Here is a 15,436-nt window from a genome sequence, read left to right on the forward strand (position 1 = left end):
CAGCTTCATGGGCCTCAGTACTTACCTTCTTGACTCATTATGCCCTCACCCAGCCGTTCTGGGGCGATATGGTGTTCTGCAGGGCTGACCTGCACTCGGGAACAGGTTGAGGTCCACTCCCTCCTCCATACAAACTGCTGGTAAGTCACAGATTGGAATGCACATGAGTAATCACTCTTAAGAAGAAAGAACGATTACTTACCTTTCATAACTATATTGGTGTTAGATGTGTGTTGCTCACATTCAGTCCAAACCTATCCGCCTCTCCTCCGTTGGACTGTTCTGGCAAGAAGGAACTGAAGCAGGGGTCGGGTTGGCAGGGATATGTAAGTGATGCTAGTAGATATCACCACAAGAGGGCACCACAGCTGACCTGATGGGGAAAGTCTTCCAACAATCATGTATGTAGCGCATGCGCATTGAAGTGGACATGAGCAACATCTCAAAAAACAGTTACAAAAGGTAACTGTTCTTTCCTATTTCATTGTTCCTTTCCCTGCTCCTATGTGGCTTCGGTACCAGTGAAGGGACGGAGGGGTGGTTGGTTGGTTGGTTGGTCGGTCAGTCCTGCCCTTTATGTCTTTGAACACAGCATGATACTCTGAAGGCCTGCTCTCTAAAGGATGCTGCTAGCTAAAAATCTGAATTTGAGTTCATTGGACACCATGGGTACCAACAACAGAATGTTTACAACACACATGGAAGAATCACTGATACCTTAAGATTCAGTAATGGTTTCTTATCCTATTTGGCATTTTCACTTAAACTTGTCAGAGCACTGTTTTAACATTGTTATATTCCCTTTTTAAAATGCAAACAAGGAGAGTAACTGTTTATTTAAAAATAACTCTCTCAAATGTAAATTCTTAACTCTGGTTGTTTGCTAGCTGTCATGCTTACTGTATCACTGTGTGTAGTACATGGAAAGATTCCCTTAAGAGTGGGATGATATTCACCAAACACCTGCATTCCCACTGATAATTTTATTTATTTTAAGGAGTGGAGAAAAGGAATGAAACTGGTTATCCTGGGAATATTGGCTGAGACTCTATAAATTGTGGTAGCAGAGGGTGTTCTTTGCCTTGTCTACACACATTCACGTTAAGAAGATACAGTTTCTTGTTTTTAGCACATTTAGTTAAACCAGTGCAAACTCCTGTGTGGACACATGTTAAAAAAAAAGAAGAAGAAGAGAGAGTGTGTGTGCAACAAACAACTTACAGTGAAACCTTTGTTATCCGGCACTCTGTTAACCAGAAAACTTTAACTGGCATTGCCCCCAGCCACAATACTGTCACATCTTCAGGCACACAGACCTGGCTTGGTTTACCATGATTGGCTTATCAATTTTTTTATTTAAGAAGTACCAATCATCTTTAACTCAAAACAGAAATGTGAGACCAACCGTCTTACACTACAAAATTACCAATATTAAAAACTTGTTTTACTACTATAAACCATTGGTTTTTCCTAGGTTGATGGGACCATTAGATAACCGGACTTTTTAGATAACCAGAACGCCCTAATCCCCAAGCGTGCCGGATAACACAGGTTACAAAACCCCTGAAGTCTGTAAACCTTTTTCTAAATTTACACTGCAATCTAATGCACAACAGTGCTAGTGTAAACAGCTCTATATTAAAGTAATCAGATGAATCTTTAACCAATCTGCTAGCTAGAAAAATCAAAACCTCTGTCTTTTCATACCTTTTTGAAGATGTAATAATCTGAGTGAACAGTGGAGACCAAGTATGTGTAATAGGGACAGGTTAAGAATAATCTTTTTTATTATTTTGTTTTAATAGGGATGCTTACCATTTAACTAAACTATATTGAAAAAAAAAATTGGGTACATGTTCAATAATTAGTGCATTGGAACAATAGTAAGTTAAACTAGTAACTTACATTAAATGTGTGGTGCCTTATATTCACCTTACAGGAGAACATAAAGCAGTTAGCAAATGTTCACAGAGGATTATTTACTACATGAGCATGACCTGCCGGGAAGAATGAATAGCTTTGAGGCTTTTACTTTATGTAACAAACTACAGGTTGAACCTCTAAAATCTGGGACACTCTGGTCTGGCAACATCCATGGTCCAGCCAAGCCCCAGTTGTCCAGGTTCAAAAACTGGACTGGGCTGGCAGTGGGGAGGCCCAGCCACAGCTGGGTCAGCGCGATGGAGAGCACAGCCCTAGCCAGGGTGGGCGGTAGTAGCGCTAGAGGCCTGGAGTGCAGCCCCATTCAGGGCTGGAGCAGAGGGGGTGGAGTCCCTGCCGGGGCTGGCGCAGTAGTAGACGCAGTTCTGACCAGGCCTGGCACAGTGTGGCAGTGCCCAGAAGCAAAGCCTGTAGTCGGGTAGGAAGCCTTGACCTCCGCTCATCTGGCAAACTCCGCTGTTCGGGACCACTCAGGTCCTGAGGGTGTCAGACAAAAGAGGTCTGACCTGCACTATGGATCTACTAATCTTACTTTATCACATAGGATACTTCACGTGTTAAGTGTGATTGGAGTGTTAACCTCTTTCTTCTTTATTATTTCTCCAGAACATCTGGTGAAGAAAGAGAGCTTGAAAAAACATCAAAGGACTCTTCTTCTGAAAATAAATGATACCACTGGAATTTTTTTAAGTACAAAAGAAGAGGATTGTTAAGTTTTGGATTTCAAATGTAGACTGCTGAAAGTTTTAAATAATTTTATAAGCATAGTATTTTAATGTTTAAAATTTTGTGGAATAAAAGTCCCCTTTAATGTTGGTTTTAAAAGTATTTAAGCATTCTTGCTGATAGCTTGTATAATACCAGACAAAGCTATACACAGTTCAAATATGAAAAGAAAATTTAGGCAACTGAAAAATTCTTGTATGTCACAGGAGTTGGAGCTGTAGTAATATTTTTACCTGACTGCTATATGTTAATGTCTAGTTAATGGCAGGAAAAAGTATAAGCACTTTTTAAAAACTGCCAACAGCTTCATTTGCATCAACCTATCTTATTCCTAAAATACTGACCTCTGTTTGTGCATAGTTTTCAAAACTGCTGTTTGTCAGACTGTCTTTTCACTGTGTTTTGTAGGAGTTAAAAGCAGCATTTTTATAGGAATTAAAATGTTAAGGTATAAGTGTGCATATAATCACTCATTTTTTTTAAACAAGAGTTTAGTTTTGTTCTTGCAAACTTGTGCCAATATATAATACTGTGACCTTCCATGGTATGCTTTTGGTATTATAGATGTCACACTAGGAAAAAAACTGACCTGATATTTCCATTGTACTTATTGATGCACATAGATAAGAAAACATTGTCTTGAACATTTTCTAAAAATTAAAGAATTTGAACCAATACATAAGCAAATGACCCTGCATTTTTTCTGCTTAGATCGCTTAAATTAACAGGCATTCATATGGTCCTGGAGTATCATGGCCAACACCAGGCCTAATTTTGAAAATCTAAAGGATAAGAAGATTGATAAGACTCTATTGGATTTAGTTTGTGACATGATCTAAAAGTTTTTACTTAGTATTTTCAGGAAATATCAGGAACACTTTCAAAGCCACAAAGGGGTCAAAACACCAAACACCTATTGAACTCCCTTTGTGTCCTTGTAAAATACCTCCTTTTCTCATGGAATTCAAAAATTAACATACCTTGAGCTTGTTTTAAAACCTATTTGATGAGACCTAGAAAGAGTTGAGATTTTCAAAACTGCAGAACTTGGATATATCTTTCTCAGATTGTAGTTAAGAAAATGAATGTAGCATTCCTTTGACAGAGAAGAGGATGGTGAATTTAGGAATCCAAGCTCAAGCATTGCAGCTGCTAGTATAAATAATTATCTGATAGCATAATTCATAGGAGGATGAAAATGCTTAGGTGTCAAGGATTTGCTTTGTATATACTGTCCAATTATTTCACTTATTGCAATGTTTTACCGGGTATTCATTCATCTTTTTCAATACCAAATGCTACTAGATAGACAAATGTAGGTGTAAAGGCAGCAGGTGGTGCCCTGTCATCAAAAATGCCAAGAGAAAAGGGAAGTGTAGATATAGTTGTTCCATTAGTACTTAACCAGAAGGTTGTTTCTAGTATTGGAAAGTAAAAATAGTTCACTGGTGTGCAACAGTCTTGCAAAACTGTGAATGTTTACCAGTAGGGGTAGAATTTGCCTATAGTGTTCAATTTTAATAGGATATAGTAATTGCATTAACATTTCAAATGTAAGTGAATCTAATCAAAGGCTCTGCATAACTATGTTCATATGCTATGTATTGAGTTACGCAGATGCTACAGATGGGTCATTAGTGTTTGGGGTTTTCTTATCCAGAAGTACTGGTCTCATAAAATTAGTCTCACATTCAGTTATGTTTCCTGATTTGACCCCTCAAATTAATTTTCTCAATTGCAGGAGCAGTGCAATATGATATTGTATTGTTGGATTGATATGCTACACTTTTAGTCTCAGTACAGCTTAGTCTGCATTGTATGTAAGGAGAAAAAAATCACTAATGCAAAATCATATTTGAGATTTAAACAGCACCCTCTTGTCCATTCTCTATCGATATGCATTAAAATTAGGGATGTTGATTCATTGCAATTAACTCATGAGATAAACTCAAATTAATTGTGATGAAACAATAGAATAGCAATTGAAATTTATAACAAATAAGACTGTCAAACAGTCCCTGCAACTAACTCCAGTCACAGATGGTCACAGCAGACACACGCTCGACTATTGCCTCACCAGTTCACAGCATAGCACCCCCCTCGCCCCCACAACTTCAGAATAGGACACTCACCAGAACTCCACTGACACATCCTAGGCAAACTCCAGCAGATTGCCCGTCTTCTCTTGACCTCCTTGGAGCTGCAATTCTTGTATTTGCAAGTCTTCCCTTGTTTAGTGTACATGATATTTATAGTATTAATTTTCAGTCTAGTGCAGTATGTGTCTACATAAAAATTTAAGAGGGTTTTTTTCCCCTAAAGTTACTTACTTACTTGGGAACCAGGCATGGTACCAGACTAATCCCTCCTTCTCTGGGCTTCAAGGCCTGTTGCTCATGTAGCAGGTCTGTGCCAGTGAGCAACCCACAGCCAGCTGCCATAGTGTCTGAGATGCTTGTTAGTCAAGAGTCACATGTGCACAGGGTTCAAACCCCAATAGAAAAAGGACAGCATCATAGGCAGCAATGGGGGCAGAAACTTTTAAGCCAGCTTGCAGCGCGTGCTGGTCCCCATAGAGCTGCCTAACGCTGAAGGGCCACTCTCCCTGAAGGGCCACTCTACCTTTTGGTATGGCAGACTCAGGAGCCCTTCCCGGAGGCCTCTACACTCAAGGCTTTTGAGACAGCCACAGAGCTGCTTAACCTGCTGGTGGTTGCGTCACTCTGGGTACAGGAGTCTCACCTGGTACGCATTGCTCTCAGGGAGTGCAGGATGTTCTGCTGAATACCACGAAGCCTTCAACATCTACTTTATTCCATTTTGCAAGGTAATTCCCCCTCCAGCTCACAATACCTTGGACTATCTTTTCTCAACAAGAATTAGCTCTTAATTCTGTCCCAGTCCTCCTGGCAACCATTCTATCCTCCCATGTATAACAGATCTATTTTTTAGAAATCTGATTGGAATAGGATTTGAGAAGGTTTGCACAGATTATCCTCACAGTTTCACAGCCCAATTCCACAGTGGAGTTTAAATTTAGTTCTAGCAAAATTGATGGATCCCTCGTTTCAGCTCCTAGCAGTTTGGTCTCTTAAATCTTGTCTAAAGGTGACTCTCTTGATTGCTATCTTGCAGGACAGTAGGGGACATGAGTTTTAGGATAAGAACATCCCTATACAATTTTCTTAATGGGCAAGGTTTTCCTGAGATATCTCCCAAAATTCCTAATGTAGTTTCTGATTTCATATTAAATCAGCAATGTACTTACCAGCTTTCCAATTTTATTTGAATAAATGGGAAGAAAAACAACACACTGTAGATATTGGAAGAGCTTTGGCAGTGACTAATTCTTGAAAGCAGATGACTTGTTTTGAAGAGGCCCAATCTGGTCTAATTTTATATACTGGAGTAGGAGTGAGGCCATGTCTGGATTCATGCCACCCTGACAATGCCTAGTTTTCACCCCTCTGTCATGGCAACAGGTATTGGTATCATGTGGAGGTTTAAGAAAAAAGACATTTTGTGTATAAATAAAAATTAGCACTGCAGTCCAGTGAATAGGCATTGGAGTGGAACCCAGAGATGAGTTCTATACACAGGTATTGAGCTGACTTGCTGTGTGACCCTGACTAAGTCTCTCGTTCCCCCAGGTTATTACTTTTGGATCAGAGACCCTTGCATGTCTTGCCTGCTCTGGTGGTGCTGGTGTTTTGCAGAGTTTTGCTTTCACTGCTTGCTTCTATTTTCTTTCAGATAATACAGTCTTCCAAAAGAGTCACAAGCTCCATCTATAGCAATATAAACTAAGATCTTGTTGATGTGTTGGTGGCCAACTTTAGATGTATAATTTGCTGCATGTTGTGCAATCAGGTAACCTAAGCCGTACTATAATACTTAGATGCAAGGGGGGCAGAAAATGTGTCCAGTGCAATTAGTGACAACCGGGTAACATTTTTTCTATGTAATAGATAGTCATAAACCAAGTATTACTAGTTAAAAACATTCCATGTAAAATTTAAGCTGACCTAGTTACTTCACTCAGGGCTATGAAGAGTTTCACAGTACATCTCCAGTAACCAACCACTGCAGGTGCCACTAGATTAATGGAAGAATTCTTCTGTCATCCTAGTTACTGTCTCTTAGAGGGGTGGATTTACTACAGCAGTGGAATAACTCCTTCCATCACTGGAGCAGATGTCTACACTACCATGCTACAGCAGCATATACTACAGGCACAACTCTACACTTGCAGTCTCCACTACAGGCACAAGTCAGCTTCATTCAATCTCAGACTATTCCTCTGCTCTGAGGGATAACTAAGCCAGAGAAAATAAAAAGGTACAATCTTTGCTCATTTATCTTCATGAGGTATTAAACAGACTTTGAAGTTGTGATCATTTAAATGCTAACATCATTAAATAAGTAGCCAAAACACAAATACCCAGCTGGTATCTTAGAAATTTAATTATACATGGACAGCTGGGTCCATTACTGGGTTTGACTCCAAGGACTCGTTCAGAAGAAAATACCAAACCAGAACCAACCCCAGCTGTCCTATGACAGCTCCTGGGACTCAAGGAATTAAGGGTTTTTTCAAAATATAATTTGTGATCTTTTTATTCAATGTGGCATTCAAGTCACTTCATTTGGCATGTGATAGGAATGCTACTTATGTTGCATGTTGTGTTCTGTCCCCATCTTCCCTGCAGGAAAATACATACAGCAAATTCTCACAGAGCTCTACCTTGCATCTCTTAGCATTATTCGATAAATGGAAGACTGGATCTAGCAAATTTTGATTGTTTTTTTAAACTCTATATAAACCACTCATTTTAACACAAGTTGGAGACTTTGCCTTGCAGAAGGTGGTGAAGTGGTAAATGGCTTGGGGTATTGAGAGCAAACAGGATAATAAAGAACTATTGTAAAACTACAGAGCAAGCTTAAGTTTTTGGCCTCATCTCAGAATATTTCTTTTACTCTTTCTAGTAAGAAAACCTGTATTGAATGGTCTTTTAGAATTCAGCTGGATAAACTATCACAACACAAAACTGTAGCTTTAGAAATTACACCAGCTGTCTGTCTGATCACAGTGCAGTGCTAAAGAGGATTGTAAACCCATATGTTAATAGAAGGCAGCCAAAGAGGAGGAGTTTGGTGAAGTGTCAGTGAAGGAAACATGAAAGTTGCAATAAAACTTGTACTCTAAAAGGTGATTTCTGGAAGACCTAATATAGAAGTACAAATCAGGCCTTCTGTGAAAAGATAGAGCCTGGGGTAGGCTCAAGAGCATGCATACCTCAGTGGGATTTCTACTCACACCCATTCACATTCTAGATATCTCTGCCTCTATTAAGTTCTTTAAGGAAAAAAAATTGGATGAATTGCTGACCTGGAATACTGGTGAAATGTTTATCACCTTGCTTTTCACTGGCTTTTCCCCACTATTACCCAGTGTGATGGGGCAATGTGGCCCCGCATTCTTGTGGCAAGCGACAGAGAGCCGGCACCGCGTCTGAGCTATGGCCAGACCAACACAGCGTAGTGGGTCAGCAGCTGCCCAAAGAGGACCCCAGGGAGGCGGGCCAGGTGCCTGCGGGAAGTGACACACCCCTATGTCACTCCGAGGGGAGGAGCAACATGGAGGTGGCAAATATAAAAGAGGGAGGGCCCCCCACTAGGAGGGGGGGTCCGCAGAAGGATGCTGAGACCCCCCGCGGGCATGAGGTAACATGCCGGGGATACTCAGGAGACTCCAGGACCCGAGAACAGGGACCACTGAGGGGATGGAGGAAGGAAGAGGCTCAGGGCAGGTATAGGAACCCAAGGACTGGCAAGTTGTGGGCAACAGCCCTGCCAGTCTAGACAAGGACGAGCAGATCCCTTGTCTTAGGGCCCTGGGCTGGGGCTTGGAGAGTGGGTGGGCCCGAGCGCCACTTCCCCCTCCCAGGGGTGATTGCTAAAACCAAGGATTAGGCCGGGATTGGACAATGATAATGTGAGGTCCCCGGAAGGCAGCCTTTCCGCGGTGTTGTCAGAAGTGGGCTCCCTGGCAGGACTAGAGAAATTCAGGGATTGCCCCAGAGATTATACCGGCACCCCGGTATAAAGTGGGGTGGTCCAAAGGGGCGACCCCGGACACCCAGTCTAAGATAATGACTGAGTTTGGTGGGCTGATCACCACCGAATGCACAGATATTTCAGGTATCTAAAAGGGTGTCATAAGGAGGAGGGAGAAAACTTGTTCATCTTGGCATCTGGGGATAGAACAAGAAGCAATGGGCTTAAACTGCAGCAAGGGAGGTTTAGGTTGGACATCAGGAAAAAGTTCTGAACTGTCAAGGTAGTCAAACACTGGAATAAATTGCCCAGGGAGGTTGCGGAATCTCCATCTGTGGAGATATTTAAGAGTAGGTTAGATAAATGTTTATCAGGGATGGTCTAGACAGTATTTGGTCCTGCCATGAGGGCAGGACTCGATGACCTCTCGTCCCTTCCAGTCCTAGTCTGCTATGATTCTATGATACACTCACACTTAGCAGGTACTAAGAAGTATCACAAATCTCCCTACTGTCCCTCCCAAGTTGAAGGTGCGCTTCTTCGACCTTCTTTTTGAAGGACAGAGCATAACTGCTATGAAGTAAAATAAAAATAAACCTCACATAATTCCTCACACCGGAGAGGAAACCACGGATGGATACGAATATTTAATGTACTTCAGGATACTATTCAGATACTATAGTGATGGACACAGGGTGGCCCTGGTCCGTTGCCAACACTTACACAAGTTCTTAATTTCTTAAGACAGCAAAACTACTCACAATAGTGAAGTCAGGCACGTGTGTAAGTGTTGGTGGAATTGTGGCTTATAAAGATCTGAACATCATAGAATCAATTCTGACAGATAGAATCTTTTCATATATACTTGCGGTGAAGGAAAGTCCATGCCAAGCAAAGACGATTTTTTCTAAGCTGATTGACTTCTTCACATTAATGTGAGAAAAGCAATTCATGCTGTTACTTTTACTAAACAGCAAAGGTCTGCTCTGTTCAACTTCGCAGAATTTCAGATTACTTAAAAACAAAAATCCTACCTCTAAGCTCCCAGGAAAATTGAAATATATTTTAAACACACATCAGGTACTCTTACCTGTATAATATTGCATGAGCAGAACAAACTCATCTGACAGGTCACATTTTAATTTGGTCTTTATTCAGTTTGAAATAAAGAGAAGTCAAGCATATTAAAATAGCAAAGATGCACTTGCAACCAATAATGCTCATTATGAACTTTAAATAACAACTGAGTAGATGAACTCAAGCATAGGAATTGAAATAAATGTAAAATTAATTTGAAATGTGTGACACTGTGCATTGCTAAAATGCAACCTTCACAAATGGCTATTCCCTCACAGAGAGAAAGAAGAAAGGAAAATGTGTGGAAGTAAACAAGTAGCCATTGTTTGGTGCAAAAGACCTAGAAATACATTAGCACTCTGTGACTGGTTTCATAGGCTGTATTCTTTCCTCTTGACTGATGGCAGTCATCCAAACCAGAGATAATGAAAGTCATTTGACCTTGTTCAGAGGGGACTGCGACACAAATTTTCAAATCAGGGTGCCTACAAGTCAAATGGAGCATCCTTTGAAATTAACGGAAGCCAAAGTTGCTCATCTTTTTAAGTTCAGATTTCTTTTGTTCAGGACCCTTTATAAAAGTGTCAGTCTCTCTGCCTAGAAGTCTATAGTCCCACATATAATGTGCTGAGGCACTTGTATAAAAAGTACTGTTTTCATTTTAACTATGAAAATTTAATAAAATTAGTGTCTGGCGGTATTTTCTGCACGCTAATCCAGTGTAAAAATAAATGCTCTCTTTCTGGTTTACCAACAACCCGCTCTGAACAAAGTAACGATAGCATAACCCAAACCCCAGCAGTCTTTCAGACTACAGCTGTCCAGAACCAACCAGCTGCCACACCAGCAGATCCACAGATCCAGTTCACTACATTCATTCTTGTTGAAGCGTTAGTTGAAAGTCCCTGGGTCAACATAAGGATAAGCAAGGAATTCTCCCAGTTTATTGCCTTCTGCATCATAATGGAGCATTCGAAAACAAACATCACAGAAGAAACAGGGGTCCTCTGGAGCAAGGCTGTCCTCATTGGTCACCCACCTGCAAGTTTTAACACACAGGTGTTTCACTTTACACTGGCATATTTGATGTAAGAAGGACACAAAAAGCCCACCATTAAAATCTTATTCTTGGTTACATTTAACACCTGTGTCTGCTTGAAATATCAAAGATACAGTAACCCACTGTGGTTAGTCTTATCCTTGTCATCTTTCTCCATCTCCCTGCACAGGCAGCTCCTTCCCAAACCTGTCTGCCAAGAACCACATTCTTGTAATCACATTCACAAGCTTGTAGCAGCATCTAGCAGGAAGTGTGTCCCCACTTGTGTGAAGCTTTCAGCAAACTTCTGGGTACTCAAATTAGAATATGAAGCATCTAATAATTGCCTGGAAACTTAAGTAATACAAATTAAAACTATTTGCCTGGAGAAAGGCGGGAGGGGAGCTTGCATCAGCTGGAAAGCTATTGTCAAGTAAACTGCTTGAGCAATAACAAGATTAGATCAGAGAATTAGGACCCAACTGAATGAGGAAACACTTTGTTAAAAAGGGAGGTTGAGATAATTGTGATTGACACTGAACACTACCATGCAAAGTCTAGTGGCTTTTCTTCTCAGTCATTAGAATTGAGATTTTAACCTGTTCCAAGTTCTCTTACTTGCTATTAGTAGAAGACTGGCAGTTTTAAGTATGTTAATGTATTTGAGAGGCAGTCTGGTCACACAAAGTTATATTTTCCTTTAAAATCATAGGCTTAAATGAGGCAGAAGAAACTGGGTTAAATAGGAAGAGTGCTGATTTATAAAGAGAATTTGATGGACCACGGTAGTCAATAATGTCTAAAAGCATTACCAGCACTTCCACTGCTTACTGGGCTCTTAGAAGCCATTTGGGGTAAATTAGAGCTAAATCACAGCACAGAACATCTCAGTAGAGGTGATGGTTATCAATACAGCAGTCAAGATGAAGAATGGTAGATGTGCAAGTAAATAATTATACGATAGCACTTAGGAAGGTGACACAGATCAAGACACCTGCACCCAATGAACTGAGGGACCGTATGAATGTCCTATAAACACTGAGTAGATGGCTTCACTAATGCAAGAAACGAGAAGCAAACAGGTTAAACTCTACTGATTCCAGTCACCATCGGCACCAGTGCAGCACATCCATGTTATGGGGTTTGCTCTAGTGAACAAAGGCAAATATTTACACCAGTGTAGCTATGCATTGTAGACAAGACTTTAGCTACTCATTTAAAAAAAATGACTGAGGATGCTATCCAACACAGATCAGAACATGCAGGATATCCAGCCAAAGCTGCTCTGGTCAGTCATGGCTCAGCATCTCCCCACTTAATCTTAGTGCTTAATCCTGGTTTTACTTTAATGCAGTTAGAGCGCATCACCTCTGGTAAAGCATTGCCCACCCTGTCGTCCCCCCGACACTGACCCGTTGGCTCCACCTCCCCTTATGGTCCGACACCTTAGGTAGATTATGGACATTTCTGATGGCAGCCAGGGGACTTGCTAAGAATGCCAAGATGAACTATCCCGACAGCATTCTGTTCAATTATCCCAGTGATCCCGCAGCAAAGTACTGACAGTCAAGGAGCACAGTCCATGTACCTGACTGGAATAAGGAACATGAACCATCACTTAGAGCAAGAGGCCAAATCTCCAAATACCAGGGTGTCATGTCTAGTTTTTGGGTCTGGTTTATTTTCCCGATACAGAGATTTTTTTACTGCATCTGCAGATAGGCTTTTCCTAAGCCCAGACGAATGGGATGTAAAGTATTTCAGGGGACAGAGGGTTTGCTTACAGCTCCCTGTGACTGCACAAGTGGCCACAGGATGTAATTTTTTGCCTACAGAGCCTCAAGAGACAATTAGAGGGGTGGAGAGTGTGATGACCCACTAAACAGTTGAGAGAAGAGATGCTAATATTTTATGTTTTTAACCTTTAAAATGATTTCACTGAAATGACCTGATTTTACTATTTTGCTTTGCCCCCCTCCCCTCCACTCTCTACTATTTACATTTCAATGCAGACACTGTTTTTTAAACAGATACAACACAAGGACTGGAGAAGGCACTCTGATTTTGCTCTATCATTAAAATTTACCAAGCCAATAAATGCTATTGAAAACCCTAAAATAAATAAAATATGAGCACAGACTCCAGATCTATGTATCAAAAGTAAGAGAGTTTTAGAGAGGGTTAACTTTCCATTTTTCCACTCTTTCGGTTGTCTTACAAGAGATATCTCTGTCGTTCAGTAGTCTATAGGATGGGCACGACAGGGACAGTCTTCAGAAAACGGGACTTAGTAATTGAGGATTTTTGTTTGAAGAAAAATGTGCTGTGCCTTGCCAGTAATAATTTGAACTAATTCTACACAGACACCTGGAGTAAAAGGAGAGAGGAGGGTTTTTTGGTTTTTTTAATCAAACACCTAGAAAGATTTCTGTAAACAGAAGAAGTCACAGATGCATGAAGAAACCAGGCTAACCAAAGTGGGCTGTGCCCACAAAAGCTTGTGATACAATCTACATGTTTTGTTAGTCTTTAAGGTGCTGCTAGACTATTCAATGTTTAAGTTTTTCCAAATAGCACAGGTCACTTACCTGGCTGTATACATTTTGCACACAAAGCATTTCCTGGTCCACAACCAATGCTTCTTGATTAGCAAGGGATACAGTGTCCTATCCAGACAGTCATCCTGATGAACAAGCCTTACACAGAGAAGGACAGAATAAGGGCTTGGCTAGACTGCCTCATTTTATTGTGTCTAAACTCCATCCTGGGCAGTCAGGTTAGAGGACAATGCTGACCACAATTTAGAGGGCAGTGCAGAACAGGAAAAGTCACTTTTAGCATTATGGAACATGGACACAAATCTTAAGACATGAACAGTCATCACATATCATATCATGGATTCTCACCAACTCATGGCAGACACCCAGCAGCTTGCAGGAGCAGGCTGTTAACAAAAGGTACAAGGGTGAAAATGCGCCCTGGACTGGAACCCTCATGACTTGACCAGTCCTGGACAAGGGAGTTTGCTGGACCAGGGGAGGTCTGGGAAGGGGGACTCCAGCCTCTCCACTGGGCTCCTCTCCCCAGCCACATGCCACTGCTGCCCCCAGTCCCTCGGCTGCAGCAATGCTTGTGCGCACCCACCTCCCCAGCAGGCACTTGCAGCCCCCTGGCTTCCCAGTCCCACCAGCTGTGGGCTCTGGTGCCCTGTAGGCTCCGCTGCCCAGCCAGCTGGCTCTGCTCCCATTCGCCAGGAACCTCTGCGCTGGGGCTCTCTAATCAAGCCCACAGATGTTGCTGGACCAGAGAGCCCCAGACAACAGAGATTCAAACTGTGCAAGATGAGCTCCTTTCTTGCTACAAAGGGTTAGGTGCACACAGAATAAAACCTTTTTAATATGCAATTCTGCATAAAAATTACACTATTATACTATTCACTTTGTTCTATTTCAGCTAGTGTTTATTAATCTCTCTGACATCAGGCTTTGTAAGAAAGCAAAGCACTTATAGTAACAGCATGAGTACTCCCAAATGGTAATAATTTTACCTTATGTCTGTGATGATAATTATATGCTCACAATCTCCTTGGTGACAGAAGAGGTATGGAAAACCAACTTTGATGGACAAGTCATTAAATGTGTAGTCTTCCATTTTAGCAGTCTGAAGGTTCTCATAGCCTCGTTCATGAGATTCTGCCCACTCAATAACGGTTCTGAAATTTTCATGGATAAACGATAGGTGAGGCTAGCTCAAACTAGATGAAAGTTAGCAGCACATCTTGCATTTCAGGTGTGCCAAACTCTTCATCAAGGCACTGATTAGAAAAAATATTAGCAACGTTTCTTACATTAGTGCATAGGGCTTTACTGAACACCATGTTTTCACCATTACACACTGTACCTTGAGACTGCCCAAGTACAAGTGAAGAACTTTCTGGATGTGCATGGAAACCATATGTTTTATAGCGTTCCAAGTCTCCATCACCTTTTGGACCATTATTTCTGACCTTAGCTCACATTTATTTACTGGGTTTCCCAACCTAGAATATGTTCCTTGTTATGAGGAGCTATGCTACCACAAATAGCATTTATTCACAACACTTCTCTGAACCAAGAAAATACAATCATCTTCATTTTGAGAGCAGAGAAGTGAGGCACAGAGATTATACATCTTGCTCAACATCGTACTGCAAATCTGTGGCACCAAAATCCAGCTCTCAGGGTGTTTTCTACCACCCACCATAATAAACAGCTCAGCTCCTGACAAAGGCCATATGTCTTTGGCAATATTCCCCTCTAATCTTTTCCATTAGAGTGCGGATTTTTTCCATCTGCAGAATAAATTTTTATATGCAGTGAGGCATGTATGAATGCACACCACCAGTAGAAATAAAAAAATACCTAGCTGTGGGTGCTCTGCTAATGCTGGGTGGCATTTAAATCTCCTGAGTGATTGCACAAGTGCAGAGTTTACAGGGAACACTGGTCCTTGGCATAAATACGTATTGATGGTTTAGTGCTGGATGTTTTCAGAACTGGACCACAATTTGAAACTTGTCTCAAAGACACCTTCTAACCCAGCCTGACCCATTTC

The 15,436-nt window shown here is 41.2% G+C and overlaps 2 protein-coding genes across 4 annotated transcripts in view; one reads left to right on the top strand and one right to left on the bottom strand.

The window, feature by feature from the left end:
• PSIP1 (PC4 and SRSF1 interacting protein 1) overlaps nucleotides 1-3,354 on the top strand; it is a 68,094-nt gene extending 64,740 nt beyond the window's left edge. For all 3 annotated transcript variants that reach the window (XM_075931544.2, XM_075931546.2, XM_075931545.2), the window contains one exon: nucleotides 2,548-3,354. In XM_075931544.2, coding sequence (XP_075787659.1) covers nucleotides 2,548-2,611 — 64 coding nt within the window. In that variant the 3' untranslated portion in view covers nucleotides 2,612-3,354. The remainder of the gene's footprint in view (nucleotides 1-2,547) is intronic.
• Nucleotides 3,355-9,858: 6,504 nt separating this feature from the next.
• Nucleotides 9,859-15,436, bottom strand: part of SNAPC3 (small nuclear RNA activating complex polypeptide 3) — a 28,252-nt gene continuing 22,674 nt past the window's right edge. Inside the window, exons 7-9 of the mRNA XM_006117825.5 lie at nucleotides 14,391-14,555; nucleotides 13,432-13,539; nucleotides 9,859-10,843 (exon numbers count right to left, since the gene is read on the bottom strand). Of these exons, the coding sequence (XP_006117887.3) occupies nucleotides 10,696-10,843; nucleotides 13,432-13,539; nucleotides 14,391-14,555 (421 nt within the window). The 3' untranslated portion in view covers nucleotides 9,859-10,695. The remainder of the gene's footprint in view (nucleotides 10,844-13,431; nucleotides 13,540-14,390; nucleotides 14,556-15,436) is intronic.

Source organism: Pelodiscus sinensis, chromosome 6 (assembly GCF_052426305.1).
Source record: "Pelodiscus sinensis isolate ZL-2025 chromosome 6, ASM5242630v1, whole genome shotgun sequence".
In the NCBI taxonomy this organism is placed as follows: domain Eukaryota; kingdom Metazoa; phylum Chordata; order Testudines; family Trionychidae; genus Pelodiscus; species Pelodiscus sinensis.